The sequence below is a fragment of the Bacillus rossius genome, chromosome 2 (assembly GCF_032445375.1).
Source record: "Bacillus rossius redtenbacheri isolate Brsri chromosome 2, Brsri_v3, whole genome shotgun sequence".
Lineage (NCBI taxonomy): Eukaryota > Metazoa > Arthropoda > Insecta > Phasmatodea > Bacillidae > Bacillus > Bacillus rossius.
Window position 1 is genome coordinate 36,409,032 of NC_086331.1, and position 16,404 is coordinate 36,425,435.

Below are 16,404 nucleotides of genomic sequence, written 5' to 3' on the forward strand. Positions count from 1 at the left end.
ATTATTTATTACACCAGATTATTGTTGTGTGTTACTGCATGTTGTCATGTCAAATGACTTTTCTGTTGCCAAAATATTAAACCCAAATAAAAAAAAAGTGGGACATTGAACATGGCTTAATGCATTTCAATTGAGATCATGTCATACACCATATTTACAAGCTGTGATGTTATTTTTGTTGCTTACTCACTATTAAGTCCTATCATTTCCTGCGTTGTCCATTTGACATGATCCTCTTCAAATTATATTTTAATATTAGAAACAAATACTTAATATATATTTTGATTAAACCACAGATAGAAATTACCTAATACAAGTGAATAAGATCTCTGGCAAATGTACAATCATTGGTCCAGGTCAAGGGAAACAATTTGAGGTACATAGTTAAGAAATACCTGGAAATGAAAAAAAAAATTTGAATTATGCCCCAGAATTTTAAATATTTCATGCTTCTATTATTTTGGTTTTAATCTTTTTAAAAATAAGTAGTCACAATTTGTTTTGATATGAGTGCATTTTACTTAAGTGGCTTTAATTTTTAAATTCTAAAGAAAGTGGAAACTGTGGTGTGTGTTTATTTCTGGAATGTTACAGCCATTTAGACTATAACAATCTGACTGCAGTCACAAAAAGTTGGCTTTATGGCCTATCATCACTTCATGAGTTGTTTCTCAATCATAACAGCATCACCTTTATTGAACCGGGTGGATGGGAGTTTTGTCCTCTACTTGTCCAACTGTAAGTTAAAGTTTGTGTATATTTTAATTTAGTTTTTTGTCATGTAATACAGGAATGCACATAGCAGATCACCTACTTTTGGAAATCAGTAGTTCCAGGAATACCATCAAGTAATTAAATTTTTAATTTCCCAATACGCTACAAAATTTAAAAAGTTTTTTTTACAGAGCACATTTTAAAATAAAGACCATAATGCAAATAAGGATTAGAAACATTAATGTACTGAAGAAAATTAAAATTGCTTTTATTCAAAAGTTTAGAGGGTGATAGTGTTATGTTACAAAATTTTTTAAAGGTAAATAGGGTCAATCCTCCCAGCATATTTCCAATTTTTTACATGCCAGTGCAAACAGGAATGTTTACTTTTAATACATTACATAACACCTACATTCAAAAGAAAAAAAACCACATTCTTTCAAATTGTCACTTAGTTCTAACACCTTCATCTACCAAATTATTAAAACAATGTTATTGACCACCACCAAACTATGGATGCAGGTACTCCAGTGTCAACAATAAGTAGACACTGTTTGCCGTTGACCCATCCATTAAGCACACCAATCCCTCACTTAGCATGTCTTCAGATTTCACAAATTCATTTAGCGCGATGTTAATTTTATTGCCCCTGATGTTAGCATTTCTGTAAATTTCAGATAGCGCGAAATCTCAGCAGGCAAAAAAAAGTCTGGTATGACGCCACAAAGTCTGTTTCAACTTCTGTAAATGACAGATGTGCCATGGCATACAGTTAGCCATACAAGGGGGGAAGAGATGCACGCGCAGGTCTGACTACGCTATCGGCTGTTGTACAAACATCAGCTATGGCAAGTTAGGTTGCGGCTATGGAGTGTAAACGACCAAATGTTTTTACCTCCGCGCGTATGCCGCCGTGCCATACCGTTGTCTCCCGGCCTCAGACTGGGCCGTGATGAACTCAGTCTAGCCAGTGGCAGGGAACTCGCACAAACACAAGCAATGTCAGCCCATTTGTCTGCCGGTAACTGTACATGCACAAGCACCTGCAGTTGGAATCATATTGGAATTATTGGCTTCCAAGTGAGAGCATAATGCTTCATGTTCAAGTATTTTAGACAAAACTGTAAGTATTATGGCATGCAGATTTGTCATGAAGGCCACACTTATGTTGGTCACATTTTAGTTTCAGCAAGTCAACTGTGCGCACAATCATACAAAATAAAGACTCTATCAAATGTTTGTATAAGTCTGATGCTGTTTGTTGTACTAGTGGGAATATATTTGACATTAGATACCAGGACAGAAGTGAACAGATGATTCACATGGAAAACATTTTGAAATGAATGGTGCAAGGAAAAAATTCACGGGCCTAACAGGATTGATGTGAACCAAGCTGTGATATATGGATGAGCACTTTAATTTTTGAAAAATGTGAATATCCGGATAGTAAAATAATTTTCATCGCCAGTAAATGATGGTTTGGAAAGTTCCCGGAAAGGTACGCGACGTGAGTTGAAGGTCACGCCCGGGTGGGCAAGTCAACCAGCCAATTGATGATAACTGTTTCCCTTTACAGGGTGTCGAATTTGTCGTACAAAGTATTCAATGGTATGCTTATGAAGATAAATGGTGTGACATATTTATCATTGAGTGTTATTCTACACATTTATATTTCGTGAATAATATTTCCCTACACATTTTGGAACACATTAAATAAATTAGCCTTGCTATTTATGGGGACCAGTGCTTCAGATTACGCGATTTCAGATTTCAGATGACAAAAACATTTTTATGAACAATTAGTTGTGCTAAGTGAGGGATTGATGGATTGTTGCTTCTACAAAGTAAAGATTCATGAAATACCTTAGGGGCTATCACTTCCTGACAGTGGCGTCTCGTCAGGGCAAGCAAGGCAAGCAGTGCTTGCCCAGGCAGTTTCCAGACATTGTATTTTTTAAATAAATATTTTATTCAGAATAGTATTTTACTTTGGCTCGTGCTGTTAGGTGTATGTATTTTTTACACTATCTTCTTGGTACCCAGTACTGTGCGCTGTGTGCTATAAGAAAAGAACTCGTTGACACACAAAACATGCTGTTTTAGAAGCGTTGCTAGGTTTAGAAGCACTGGTAGGACCGTTTTTAGCAGGAAGGCTGCCGCAGTAGTTTCCTTTCGGAAGGAGGGGTGGCATGGTACAAAGGGTCAGGGAGGGGATTGGCTGTAAAAACACGTGGTAGAAGCTACGAAGGTAGCGCTTTCTTGCCGAACTGAAGCGAACATGGCCGAAGCAGACGGTGGAATTCTTCCGCCGACTGCTTCGGCTATGTCCGCTAGAGTTCGGCAGGGCAGGTGGCGAGGTCGCGTTTCAGTCGGCGGTCATCTCTCGGGGCGCGCACATCTCTCTCGCGGGCTGTTGGCTGGGAGTTCCCTGCGCCCTATTGGGTACTAACCGAAGGCTGGCAGTGCGTGGGGGATTTGTGTGCGTGCTGGGGGCGGCCTAGCAGTGCCAACTGCTACCGACCGCGTCCCGCGGGTGGCGGATACGGGATCCCAGCTCGAGAGTTGCAATCTCTCTGGGGTGACTGTGAATAACCAATAGCAGTCCGCGGACCAATGGCCGGCCTGTGGAGTCGTTATCACGGCTATTGGGGTGAAAGGTAGCCTGAATGCAGCTCGGCGCGTGGCAGAAAGCAGTTCCGTCGGCGAAGGCACCGCAGGGGATCTCGATGTGCCCTGGATGCGAAGTTTAGACGAACTGCGGGCTGGAAATTGCGGAGCTGTGCACTGCCGCGCGCGCAACGGAACTGAACAGCATCGTAACTCTGAAGAAAGAGATGGCGGCGCCTTCAAGTTGGGGCCCTGTTGGAGCCAGTGGTAGCCTGGGCGGCGCGACCTTCAACCGTCCTGGGATTTTGGAGGACAAGAGGGTCCGACTCGCAAGATACTTAATTCGCCTGAACGACTTACCCCCACCCTGGCTTGAAAGGTTGTTGGCTGTTGACTGGAAGAAGGAAGATGAAGATGGCGCAATGTCAGGCTGCCTTTCGCCCCGTGCGCCCGCAGTTCGAGCCGGTTTACTGGCTCGTCTGCCCACATCTGGTTTAACTGTGGCTGCCTGGGCAGCTGGGCTGGGCTGACGAGTGAAGTCGCCCGCCCCTGGGGGCGCATGCGCCCCTGGTTAATAATAACCCAGGAGTACCCAACATTTAAATGCGGGTCGCAAGGCCCAAGCACCCAACTCCAGCATGGTTGATTTTTCAGCCCCTCCAACTCTTCTTACCTGGACCCTTCTTCCCTCTTGTCCAGTAGTTACCTGCTTGCTTAATGCATGTTAATTGATCCCCGCATGGTTAAAAACCCGCATGGTTAAAAACCCGCATGGTAGAGTGTATAGGCTTCGGCCTGAGACACACTTAGTTCCTCCCTGGACCCTCCCCTTACACACTTAGAATAATTTAGACTAGGAAAAAAAAATCGTGGCGTTTCAGGAATGATTGACGTGCCAGTTTCTTGGTACACGTACCAGTTAACAGAGTTTCTGATCAACGTATGAAAATAATTTCTTTTGTGTTGGTACGAAAAATACCAAGATTTAATTTTAACTATTCTAGTACATTTTTATGAGGTTCTCTTTATTTTAAGTACGGTACTTACTTTGCCATGTGTTGTCTGTTTATATATTTTGTACCAGATATCGATGATACTACACTCCCACTTAGTATATAAGTAATGTAGAGTAGGTATTTTACTATCAGAATAATGTAAGTCAAACATTATTTTTTTAAAAATAATTTATTTAAAAAAAAAAGTCAATTTTTCTGCCTGTGGAATAGTCAATGTTCAGTCAAGAAAACTACTTAAATAGCACCATTTTTAACCTTGAAATCCATATTTTCCCGGGGGAGGACCCCCCCAACCCCCCCCCCCCCCCCCCCCCCCAATCAAGTTTTGATGTGAACGGAGTTGTTGCTTCCCCTCATGTAAACCTCACGCCTCGCCACTGCTTCCTGAGGAGCTGGCATGCACTCTTTCACATCGGCTACTGCTCATTTTCATGCTGTTCTTCCTGATGCATGTCAAAAAGTACTATAGGATATTTCCCAGTTCTTGAATGGCAAAGCACCATAGTCAACCTCCTGTACTTCAAAATTGTTTCTCCTGGTCACTGCTCAGCAGCTTCTTCAGTACACTGATGACACTACATAATATCTGCATCATTAGTGGTGGTACTGGCATTCCCCTTATGATAAGGCTTCCTCGTCTGATGACAGTGATTCTTGATGAACGGCATGCTGATTATATTTCTAATGAACGTCATGCTGATTATATTTCTAAGGCATGAACCAGTGCATCACAACCCTTCTTGTGGGAGACCAAGCAAAGAGTTTATTTGTACTTCAGTTTTTCTGAGTCCATCTATAAATGCACTTGTAGCAAGCTGCTGCATAGTTCTTCTGGTTTGGAATAGGTGTGGTCTGAAGCAGTAAGTGGAAGCCCTCGCAGGACTGAAACAAGTGCTGCTGTTTTCTATGAATAATGCCAACCATTTACTTCTGCAGCTGCCTAGAATTGTCTATCGCCTGTATACTGCCCAGGAAGACAATCCATCGAACCTTCTAGTTTGCAGCAGTTGATGCTTCTTAACCTAATAATATTACTGCACTCTTTGCTTAAAGATCTTTCATGCCATTCGTTTGTCTGTTGAAGCGGAATTAGCTTCTTTGCAATCAACTCCTCATTTCAGCTGATTGCTGTTCAGTTGTTTGCTCAAGCGAAGTTAGCCGCTGTACAATTATTTCATTTATCAGTTAAATGTTGCTACAATCACAGCACTTTCCCTTCTAGGTTTTCATTGGTTTTGTTCATCATCTTCATTTCTTCATGATCTGGCACTAATTCATTCCGCACCTCATCTTGGCTGTTCTTCACTTCACTCTTCATATCCTTCTGGCAGTTGATTTCATTCTTCATTTCTTTTGACCATTTTTCATCTCATTTCTAATTTCTTCTTGGCTATTCTTCATTTCCTTTGGCAATTCTTTAAATAATTTTTTTTTTCAGTCAGGCAAGCCATCAAATTTGTATGTTTTTTGGCAGCCATTTTCCTTGAATACATGCACTTATAGTATTAACTAATTTTACTAGCCTATACCTAATCCTACATTTAAAAGTAAATTTTATTCCCAAAGAAAATAAAATCTCTGACATTTTCTTAAAACTGTAAAACTTTAAATTTGAAAATTATTTTGTTGATCAAACTGATTATATACATAAAATAGAATTTTTTCTATCATAATTACAGATTATTTGTTACGTATGAAAAAGCATGTGTGAACAAATTGCAAAAAACAAATCAGAATTTCTCAATACATATTCTTGTCTTCATACACATTTTACTCTCCATTTAATTCTTTGTGAATGAGTCCTCCTGGCTGTATATTTTAGTAATGTACAGTAAAATACCGATATAACGAACTTCACATTAACAAAAATTTCACTTTAACGAATGATTTGAAATTCCCCTCCAATGACTGTACACATAGAAGGTTAAAATATTTCAAATTTACGAAATAGATTTTCGTTACAACGAAAGCATTTTACTGGTTTTCTTCGTCAATATCATGCACATTTACCGAATATTTAGTCTATGTGTCAAACTATTTACTTACTGTCGTTCTCTTGGCATAATTTCAATGATTCAAGGGCTTTATTTTGTTGTCTATTTACATTGAAAACGGCATTGCAAAGTTTGATGTGCGTTTGTTTTCTTTTTTTTTCTACCCAAGATATGGCCAACTGCTTTTACTCACGGCAAAAGACTTAAAATATGCACTTTACTAGTAGTAGGAACTGTATGTTTAGATGTGTGCACTTCACTTATTTTATTTGTGGCGAGATATGGCCAACTGCTTTTCTATAGCGGCAACATTTATAAAAAACTTACACAATGTTAACTCACTGGAAAACTAGATGCCGCTAAAACTGGCATTATCAGCGACTCAATGGTTTCCATCTTCTGCACATATCGTTCAGTCTTTGGTCTGTTCGGTTTCAGTTTCCATTATTGATTGTTTACATTTTGTTGCCATCAGTGATTTTCAGTGATGTGCTGTATTTATTTATGCATTTATTATTTTTCTAACCAAGTTTCAGTTTAATTTTTATCATCATGGACGATAAAAATACGGAAATAGTATTCTTTAAAAGAAAAAAATGGAAATCTTGAAGGAAGTAAACAAAGGCACAAAAAAATCACACGTGGCCAAGCAGTTTGGTTTGGCACACTCTACACTCTCTACAATACTGAAATAATGGGGGAAGATTGTGAAGATGTCTGAACAATCATTGCTCAGTTCCAACTGCAAAAGACTGCGGCAAGGCACAAATAAAGACTTGGAAGAGGCGTTAAACAATTGGTTAACTGACACTAGGGTGCAAAACATCCCAGTTACAGGCCCAATGCTACAGGCCAAAGCCAAACAGTTTGTTTCTTTGAAGGACGTTCCCAACTTTCAGGCAAGTTCTGGATGGCTGCATCGTTTTCAGGAACATTAAGGGATATCTTGGAATGTTGTATAAGGTGAGGAACGAGATGCAGACCAATCAGCTGCAGAAAAATGGAAACTAGAAAAACTAGATGGAATTTTGGAAGCATACTCTCCTGAAGACATCTTTAATGCAGATGAAACTGCTTACTTTTACAGACTTCTTCCCAACAAAACAATGTCGCACAAAGGAGAAAAATGCTCTGGTGGCAAACGAGCTAAAGATAGGTTATCAGTAATGTTTTGTTGTAAGTCTACTGGTACTACAAAGTTACTGCCCTTAATTATAGGAAAGTACAAAAATCCTAGATGCTTACAAGGTGTGGCATCTCTTCCTGCTGACTGTCAGTAACAGCCGTGCATGGATGTCGAAAGATGTATTTTCCAACTGGCTAATTAAAACTGACAAAGAAATGCAAAAGCAGAATAGAAAAATTATGATTTTGGTGGACAACTGTGCTGCTCACATGATGGGCTTGAGAACATCAAACTGGAATTTCTGCCTCCAAATTGCACATCAGTGTTGCAACCATTAGACCAAGGCATAATTCAGAATGCCAAAGTCCACTTTCGAAAACATCTTGTCGAGAGGATACTAATCAACATCAAATTGAAGCTGTCCACCAACATCGATGTCCGCCAAGCAATTCAACTGATAACTGGTGGTTGGTGGAATATGAAGAAAGAAACCATCGTAAACTGTTGGCGGAAATCAGGAATAACATGGGTGAGTGGCAGCATTACCCAGGGCGAGACAAGTGAACCAAATTCTAGTGAAGAGAGCATTCCTGCAGAACTTTGGCAAGATGCTGCTAAAACTTTGCAGTTTGACGTTTCCTTTGAAGAGTATGTGTCTGTTGACAATGAAGTTGAAACAACACCACATTTGACTGACAGTGAAATAGTCAACCAAGTAACCCAAAAGGAGGCAGCAGACAGTGAATCTTCTGTTGATGAAAATGAAGAAGAGCCAATCACCTCAAATGAAGCTGTGGTGTCTTTTGAAAAGTTGTCAAAGTTTATTTACAAAACTGAAATTTACCAAATAATGTGTTGCAATCATTACATATTATGGAACAATTTTTACAGCAAACTTTTATAAGTAAGAACAGGCAGACAAAAATTTTTCAATTTTTGACCAGTCAAAGTGTGTGTCTGAATATTTAGTTATTTAAATTCACAGGTTTTATTATTTCATTCAGTGTAAATGTGATTCTTTAGGTACTCGTTATTTCTTATTTATTACACTAGCAATTTTTTTTAAATTAGTGAGTAGATATTTCATTATACATATTTGCAAAATCATATGAATGCAGCTTATGTACAGAATGTTGGTTCAAAAAATGTTGTATCATACATATTATATTCTTTTACAGAGATTGAAATTATTTAATGTTTTTCTCAAAATAAACCACTAACCCTGTACCATAATGCAGCTAAAATAATTGATGATTATAGGGTAGGTACATACATAGTTCCATTTGGTTTTGCCATTGCATTCTGTAGTATGGGAATAGTATATGCACGTTGGTATATTTCAGTTTAAAAATATTTCCGTATAAAGAACAAAATCTCTTGCTTTATAAGACTTTGTTATAACGAGATTTTTATATATAGTTTAAAAAATTATTTGACTTAAAATATTGAATCAAAAGGTTGAACGAAGGGGTATATAGAGAAAGGAGGGATCATGGGTGGAAGATTCAGAGAGATTGGAGAAGAACGGAAAGAGGAAGGCAAGTATTCCTGGTGAGGACGGGGAGGGAGTGGAATAGGATTGAGGGAAAGATACTGGATGTGAGAAGAGGAAAGGACTTGAGGAAGAGGCTCCAGAAATTGGGGGAGTAGGGAGGGGGGGAACTCCCTGTCACTGGGCAGAAGCCCAATCACAAGTGTAACAATCAATCAAAATCAAATATCAAATTATTTATGATTATTGAATATTTTTTCGAATTCTTGCAGCCCCTGCAATTCTCGCTCTGAGAGTATTATAGAATTGGTTCTGTGGTATTAGCTCAATTTATGATCTCTGATTAAATCATATTTAGTAAAAAAAATTTTTTGAGTTTTAAATTTAAAAAACTCTTACTTTAGAGATAGTCAGATCATTAATTAACCATTCAGTACAAATAATTATTTTCTATGATGCATGTACTATTTTAAGCTTCATTTATGTACTTTTTAAAGAGTTTTTACTGTACCATTATGATAAATTTGATACTATTGAAAATATTTTGTACAATTATAAATTCTTCAAACATAAGATATTCTAAACCTTAAAAACTCATTAGGAAACCAAAAAAATATGAAAGAGATAGTGAAATAATAATATTAACAAAGTGTTGAATTGCATCATTTTTGTATTTTCTGTGACGACAGTATGTAGGGACAAATATTGATTATTTTTAACTAAATATTGTTTGCAAACCCTTTAAAATTTGAATCAAAGAAGGCTAATCATTTTTTCAACAACTTTTTTTATTGTCTCTTAGACTACATATTTGTGTACCAAATGCCCATTTTGCAGACAGCTTACAGAGTAACTCTTACTTTTGCTACTCATTACTTTATTACATTAATATTATTGATTTACTAACAATTTGTATAAAAGTTTTAAGTTATTTCAGTATTTGGGTAAATTAGTACATTTGTAAAAAGTATAGTAGGTTTTTTTTTATTTAGAATTATGCGAATATTGGTTAAAAGTGTACTAGAAAAGTTAAAGGTTTGTGCTATTTATTACTGCATTATGTGTATGAATGATTTTTTCTCAGTGACTTGTCAAACAACAAGCTTGAAGCTATTCAAGTGGGCACACTTAAGAACCTTTCAAAGTTGAAAAGGTTGTACATGAACCACAATCGTATCTTATACATTGCTGATGGGGCATTCAATAGTACACCATCACTGGAAGTTTTGTAAGTATTTTTAAATCAAAGTTTTGGACATTGTAGTTATGAATGTTTGGCCTTCTTAACTCACTCTACAAATAGTGAAATATTTTTATTTGCCACCATATTTAGGGAAACAAAAAATTTGTTTTGTATTTATAGAGAGTGTATTTAATTACTTTTGAAACATCTTTACATTGAATTCACGTTAAAGGGTTTGTCTGCTTTACTCTTTTATCCGATATTTGACCAATATATAATCTATAGGAACATGGCATTTTCACAAATAATGATGGGTTTGCGACTATTTATTCTGACAAACACAAAAATAATAGCAAATTAAATTGGTCACCATTTTTCCTGTGAAAAATATAGTTTCCGTTATAGTCATGTCGCAGTGTTGATCAATCACACTCAAAATTGACTTTGAAACTATAGTACCGTCTTATCATTGCATTGATAGTATCAATGTCATAAACACAATACCTGTTTTATATGTAGTAATCTTGTTATTTTTGACAATTGCTGTTGATAAAAGAAAGTATAGGTTCCTTATCACCACTGCGCTCTTTTGGTAACTTTTTTACTGTATGTAAAATGACTTTCGAAAATTTGTAATAATTTTTTTTTTCAAATAAAAGTTTGGTGTATTAGATAGTGGTGGAAACAATCTAGTAATGCCTACTGATTTAATCGTTCTACCTACTAGTTTGTTTACTATTTTATTGTAAGTAAATTAGTGGTTAGGGTTATGAGAAGAGATTAAAAAATTTTTTTAAGGTTGACAGTAATTTTTTTTTTGGGTGTAATGTTTTTCATATGTTCACTACAAATATAGACCAAAATTTTTCTAACACCAGAAATAGTTCAAGGAATATGCTTCTATGTTTCTAGGACCAACAAATTCTTGATTTTGGCTGCAAATATGGGCACTTGAGTTATGTATCTTTGAAAATGCACAAACAAAAACACATCAATATGGAAAACTATTTAAAGGAAAAAAGTTTTCTGGAAACAATTAATACTGTAACAAAATTTTTACACAATTTATTGGTGAGCAATTTATTTAATTTTAGGGATGTTTAAAACAAAACTTATTGCTCGTGGTAAATTTATATTAATTTAGTTGTGGAATCCATTTTAATTTATTAAAAAAAAAAATAGTTAATCTGTAAAAACCTGGGACATTGTGGACTGTGCCGTGTTTGTAGACAAAGAAGAATGTTAAAGGAAATTTTTAGTAAATTTCAATCCATATAAGGAATATCTTTAAACTTTATAATGTATTACTGTTTATATATGTGTGTTTATATACATATAAGTAGGTCAAAGTAAAAGATAAGATTAGGAATATGTTTCTTGTGCCGTTCTGTATAATTTTAGCATAGCAGGCATTTTCATTGACCTGGAAATTAAAAACTTTAATTTTTATTTTATTTTAAATCCACGTTTTATACAGTTTACAAAATTTTAGGACTGATTTTCATTTCACATTTTTATATTTTATTCACTGATTTGGTCATATTTTATTTACCTTTATTTGGTGGCCTTAATAATCCAGCATATATGCATATTATAGTTGCAATAAACTAGTCTGGGAAATATAAGTACTTTATGCAGGATTTAATAATCTTTTACTCTCTGTTTAGTGTAATAAATATAAATAGCCTTGATGTACTGAAAACACATGTATTTTATAGCAAGCTCAAAAAGCTCAGTGTCAGAAATGTAGGCACTGTGGTTGAGTGATCATATCAGTTACATCCTATCAAGGCATTCCAACAGGGTCATACTAAGTTTTTTCGCATGTAGGAAATGTGGTTGGGCACTTCTGTTTCTTACACCTATGCATTCCATAAGTGATCCATTCTCATGTAATCATCCCTCACCATTTATAATGACCCTGATGCAGAGTAATTTAGAAGTATGTTGTGATCTTAAAGTATCATTGTGTTCAGACTTTTGTGCCCATATAAGGAACATTAGGCATTAACTTATTTCTTTTTACAAAATTGGCAACCAGTGTTAAATTATATCATAGGACCTACTTACTCTTAGGCAATCTTTTTTTTTACTTATGTTGATAAATTGTAAAGGTTTTCAAGGATGTAAAAGTAAGGACACTTCTTTTCAAGAGGCAGATTTCTTTACGCAGTAGTAAGCGGACAACTAATGTCATCAATATTGTTGTGGAATTTGTATTGTTTTATCATCCTTATTATTGTTTTATTTGAAACATTGTTTATATCCTAAAACTAAATCCTGAACATGCATTTTGCAACGAATATAATTTCACTTGTTATTCAAGAGCTTGATGTAATCAAAGTCAATTTTGGTTAATAATTTGAGTTTAAATAGCTGATGATCTGGACAAAAATTATTTCACTTGTACTTTCTATTACTGCCTAGTTATTTTACAGATAGTCTTAATTTAACAGATACCCTCTTTTATAGCATAATCGTCGCACGCGCATAATCGTTGCACCTATATTTTAGGGCGTCAAATTTATGATAAAAAAACCTCTGGTGTAAGCGTCGCATGATGTTTTTGGTCCCGCTATTAGATTCCGAGCGCTTTGTGTGGGTATTTTTTCCGTATAAAACAGTGTATTTTAAAGTCAAAAACTAATATTTATTCGTACATTACCACTTACTTATTTAATTAACGGAAATACAAAGTTGTCTGATGTGTAAATTTTCTTTTAAAGGCTTTTTAAACGTTATAACCTTTATCTGTTCGTTTGCATCGCCACGGTGTACCACTTACAAAAATGTAGCCAGCGCTAGTTGGCATCATTCATGTTTGGTTATGTTGCTTCCCGAGAGCGCGCACACGTAGTAAAATATTGATATCTTGCCGAGTGCATGCAACGCGCGCTATCTGTCGAGTGCCGAGTAAACTACATCAGATGGCCCACACTGTTTCGTGGTAAGTGTGTACTATGACGATAGTTATGCGTTCGTTCAGGCTTACATTCGGGTCACAGATTTTGTTTTTCTATTTAAAGTTGAAGAAAGGTTTTTGTTGCATGACTTATTAATTTAAATTGTTTGGCGTGCACTTTTATACTTCACTTTGAAATAAACGTACTTTCCATAAATGGGTTTTGTTTTTATGAATAACTTTATCTAACAAAAAAAAATTTTCTCTCATAAACATTGCACCCCTACTTTTCAAACTTCATTTTAGTATAAAATGTGTGACGATTATGTGATAAAACAGGGTAGATTACATTTCTGGAAATGATCCATTAAGCTAAATGCCTATCAATTATGATGATAGGAAAGGTCGTAGTGTGCATGAATGATGAGAATATAAATCAATAATAGAATCTGAACGAATTGACAGAATTTAATGGGGTTCGTTTTGTATGCTAGATATTTACATTACAGAGACCTGAATGTACATAAATAGTCAATACTGTCTATAATTTAAAAAAAAAAATTCAAAATGTTTTTTTTTTATAAAAAGAGGGCTTGAAACAAAATTAAATTTAATGAAAAAATTGAGCTGTAAATCATTAAAATCTCATTAGAAAAAACCTTTATAAACGAATATTAGAAATGAAATATATATATATATATTTTAAATTTTAAGCTAATTTTACTTAGTTAAACATTCTATTATGCAATTGTAAAAGAAAATCATTGAACCTATATATCTAATAGGTGTCGTGGATAATAGAGGGTTGACCTGCGTAAGCTTAAACATTAAAGAAAATGTAATAACTTAAAATTGTTATTTGAACTTTACTTTGACTAAACAGTGGCAGAAAACTGTACTGTGTAATTGCTTCTGCATTGGTTTCCATATGTTCACCATGATTTTTAAAGTTACTCTCTATCCCACATATCATTTACTAACAAAGCAAGTCTTTCAGAGTTTCAAAACTCTTGAAGCTTGTGTTGTCTGAAGAGTGACTGAAATTTTAAAAAGATGCACTGCTAGGAAATATAGAGTACAGACTGTGCAGGAATCTATACCTGCTATATTACTCTAATTACTAGCAGCAGTGAGGAAACATGTTTTAAATAAAATTCAATGCCTATTGTAAAAATTAAAATCAACATCAACTAATTACTCCCTGCAATAATAAGTGATCATTAAAGAAATGTTAATTTATTGTAAAATTACTGTGTTGAGATTGCAAAAGTTATAAAAAAAAATGTTCTGAATCCTTTTTTATGAGTTAATTTTTACATAAAAATTGAACAAATATAATTGATTCTTCTGTATGTACTTTTAGACCAATGAATGATGTAATATAAACTCATGCCAAAAATTTGAAAATAGTTAATCTCAGAAATAAGTATTTTTAGTATTTTCATATTGTGGTAGTACAGTTACAAATACATTCCAAAAATTTTTATGATTAAGTATGTATATAATTAAAATTTAAAAAAAAATGAAACTTTGATTAAAAAATACTATTATTGTTTGTACATGATTTGTTTTGTATGTGCCCATTAGGGAGCTGAGCAGCAACAGAATTTCATGGACAATTGAAGACTTTAATGGCGCTTTCGTTGGCCTGAGACACCTTAACAGGTTTGATTTGGCGTGGAACCACATAAAATCTATTGACAAGAAAGCATTTTTGGGACTAGAACGACTTAGAATTCTTGACCTGAGTGGTAACGACATTATAACCATACAAGAAAACCCATTTGAAGATATGCACCACCTGGAATATCTGATGATAAACTCCACACGTCTTCTCTGTGACTGTAATCTTAAGTGGTTTCCTCGATGGCATGAGAGACGATCCCTGTTCGGTGTGGACACCTTTTGCTCATATCCAGCAAATGTCCGCAATATGCCAACTGTCGGTGTTCCTCTCTCAGAGTTCAAATGTGGTGAGTGCTCTCTTATTTTACACGTGATGATATTTTCTGAATAGTTTTTTCTGCATAGTGATTTTCAATGTGCTTTATACCTGAAATTGTATAAAGTGCATGGTAATATTAGGCTTGAGTAACATTTTTGTTGTGTTTTTATTTATATTCTTCTTTTTTTTGCATGACTTTTCTTTCATATTTTTTTGAATACACCAATCCCTCACTTAGCATGACTAAGCGTTCCTAAAATTGTTATATTCTGAAGCATTGGTCTCCATAAATAGCAAGGCTAATTAATTTAATGTGTTCCAAAATGTGTAGGGAAATATTATTCACGTAACTTAAATGTGTAGAATAACACTCAATGATAAATATGTCACACCATTTATCTTCATAAGCATACCATTGAAAACTTTGTATGACAAATTCGACATCCTGTAACCGGAGATAGTTATCATCAATTGGCTAGTTGACTTGCCCGCCCGGGCGTGACCTTCAACTCACGTTGCGTACCTTTCCGGGAACTTTCCAAACCAACCTTCACTGGCAATGAAAATGATCATCACTGTCCTGATATTTACTTTTTCATTTTTCAAAAATTAAAGTGCTCATCCATATATCACCACTTGGTTCACATCAATCCTGTTAGGCCCGTGATTTTTTTTCATTGCACCGTTCACTTAAATACCTTTTCCATGTGAATCATCTGTTCATTTCTGTCCTGGTATCTAATGTCAAATATATTCCCACTAGTACAACAAACAGCATAAGACTTATACAAACGTTTGATAGAGTCTTTATTTTGTACAATTGTGCGCACAGTTGACTTGCTGAAACTAAAATGTGACCAACATAAGTGTGGCCTTCATGACAAATCTGCATGCCATAATACTTACAGTTTTGTCTATATATATGTATATTATGAAAGTATTGTCAAATAAGGTTTATTTTTATTTGTTTACAATGTTCTTTTGGTTAGTTTCTGTTAATGGTTATATTATTTATTAATCATTGATGATCCAGTCACTGCTCAGTTTTGATTAATTTTTAAATTCATGTTCTGATTAAGATAAGTTTTTAACATTTCTTTTACTGCTAAATGTTCAGTGGCTAGAGTTATGATATTAATTTCCGTATGCTTACATGTATACCTTTTACTTAGCGAGAAGCTTCTAACACTTTTTTTTTAAGTGACTCAATAAGGAACTTCTTTGTGAATTATTAGCACTGCTTACATTTTGAAACCAGACTTACTTAAGCTTAATCATTATATTATCCCAAAGATCATCTATAATTGATTTGTAATAAAATAGGGCGTATATAAATAGTATGCCACAGGTTTTTCACTTGCATACATTTCAGCATCACATGAAGATAGTTATATTGAGTAGAACCCTGAAAAAGTCACAATTTGT

General features: G+C 35.1%; 1 protein-coding gene across 2 annotated transcripts in view; it reads left to right on the forward strand.

Annotated features, from left to right (window-relative positions):
* The window catches only part of LOC134529241 (leucine-rich repeats and immunoglobulin-like domains protein 3), a 148,914-nt gene that overhangs the window by 52,846 nt on the left and 79,664 nt on the right, over positions 1–16,404 (forward strand). Inside the window, exons 6-8 of one of the 2 annotated variants that reach the window (XM_063363132.1) lie at positions 595–738; positions 10,034–10,177; positions 14,622–15,007. In XM_063363132.1, coding sequence (XP_063219202.1) covers positions 595–738; positions 10,034–10,177; positions 14,622–15,007 — 674 coding nt within the window. The remainder of the gene's footprint in view (positions 1–594; positions 739–10,033; positions 10,178–14,621; positions 15,008–16,404) is intronic. The other variant, XM_063363133.1, reaches the window with a different exon arrangement.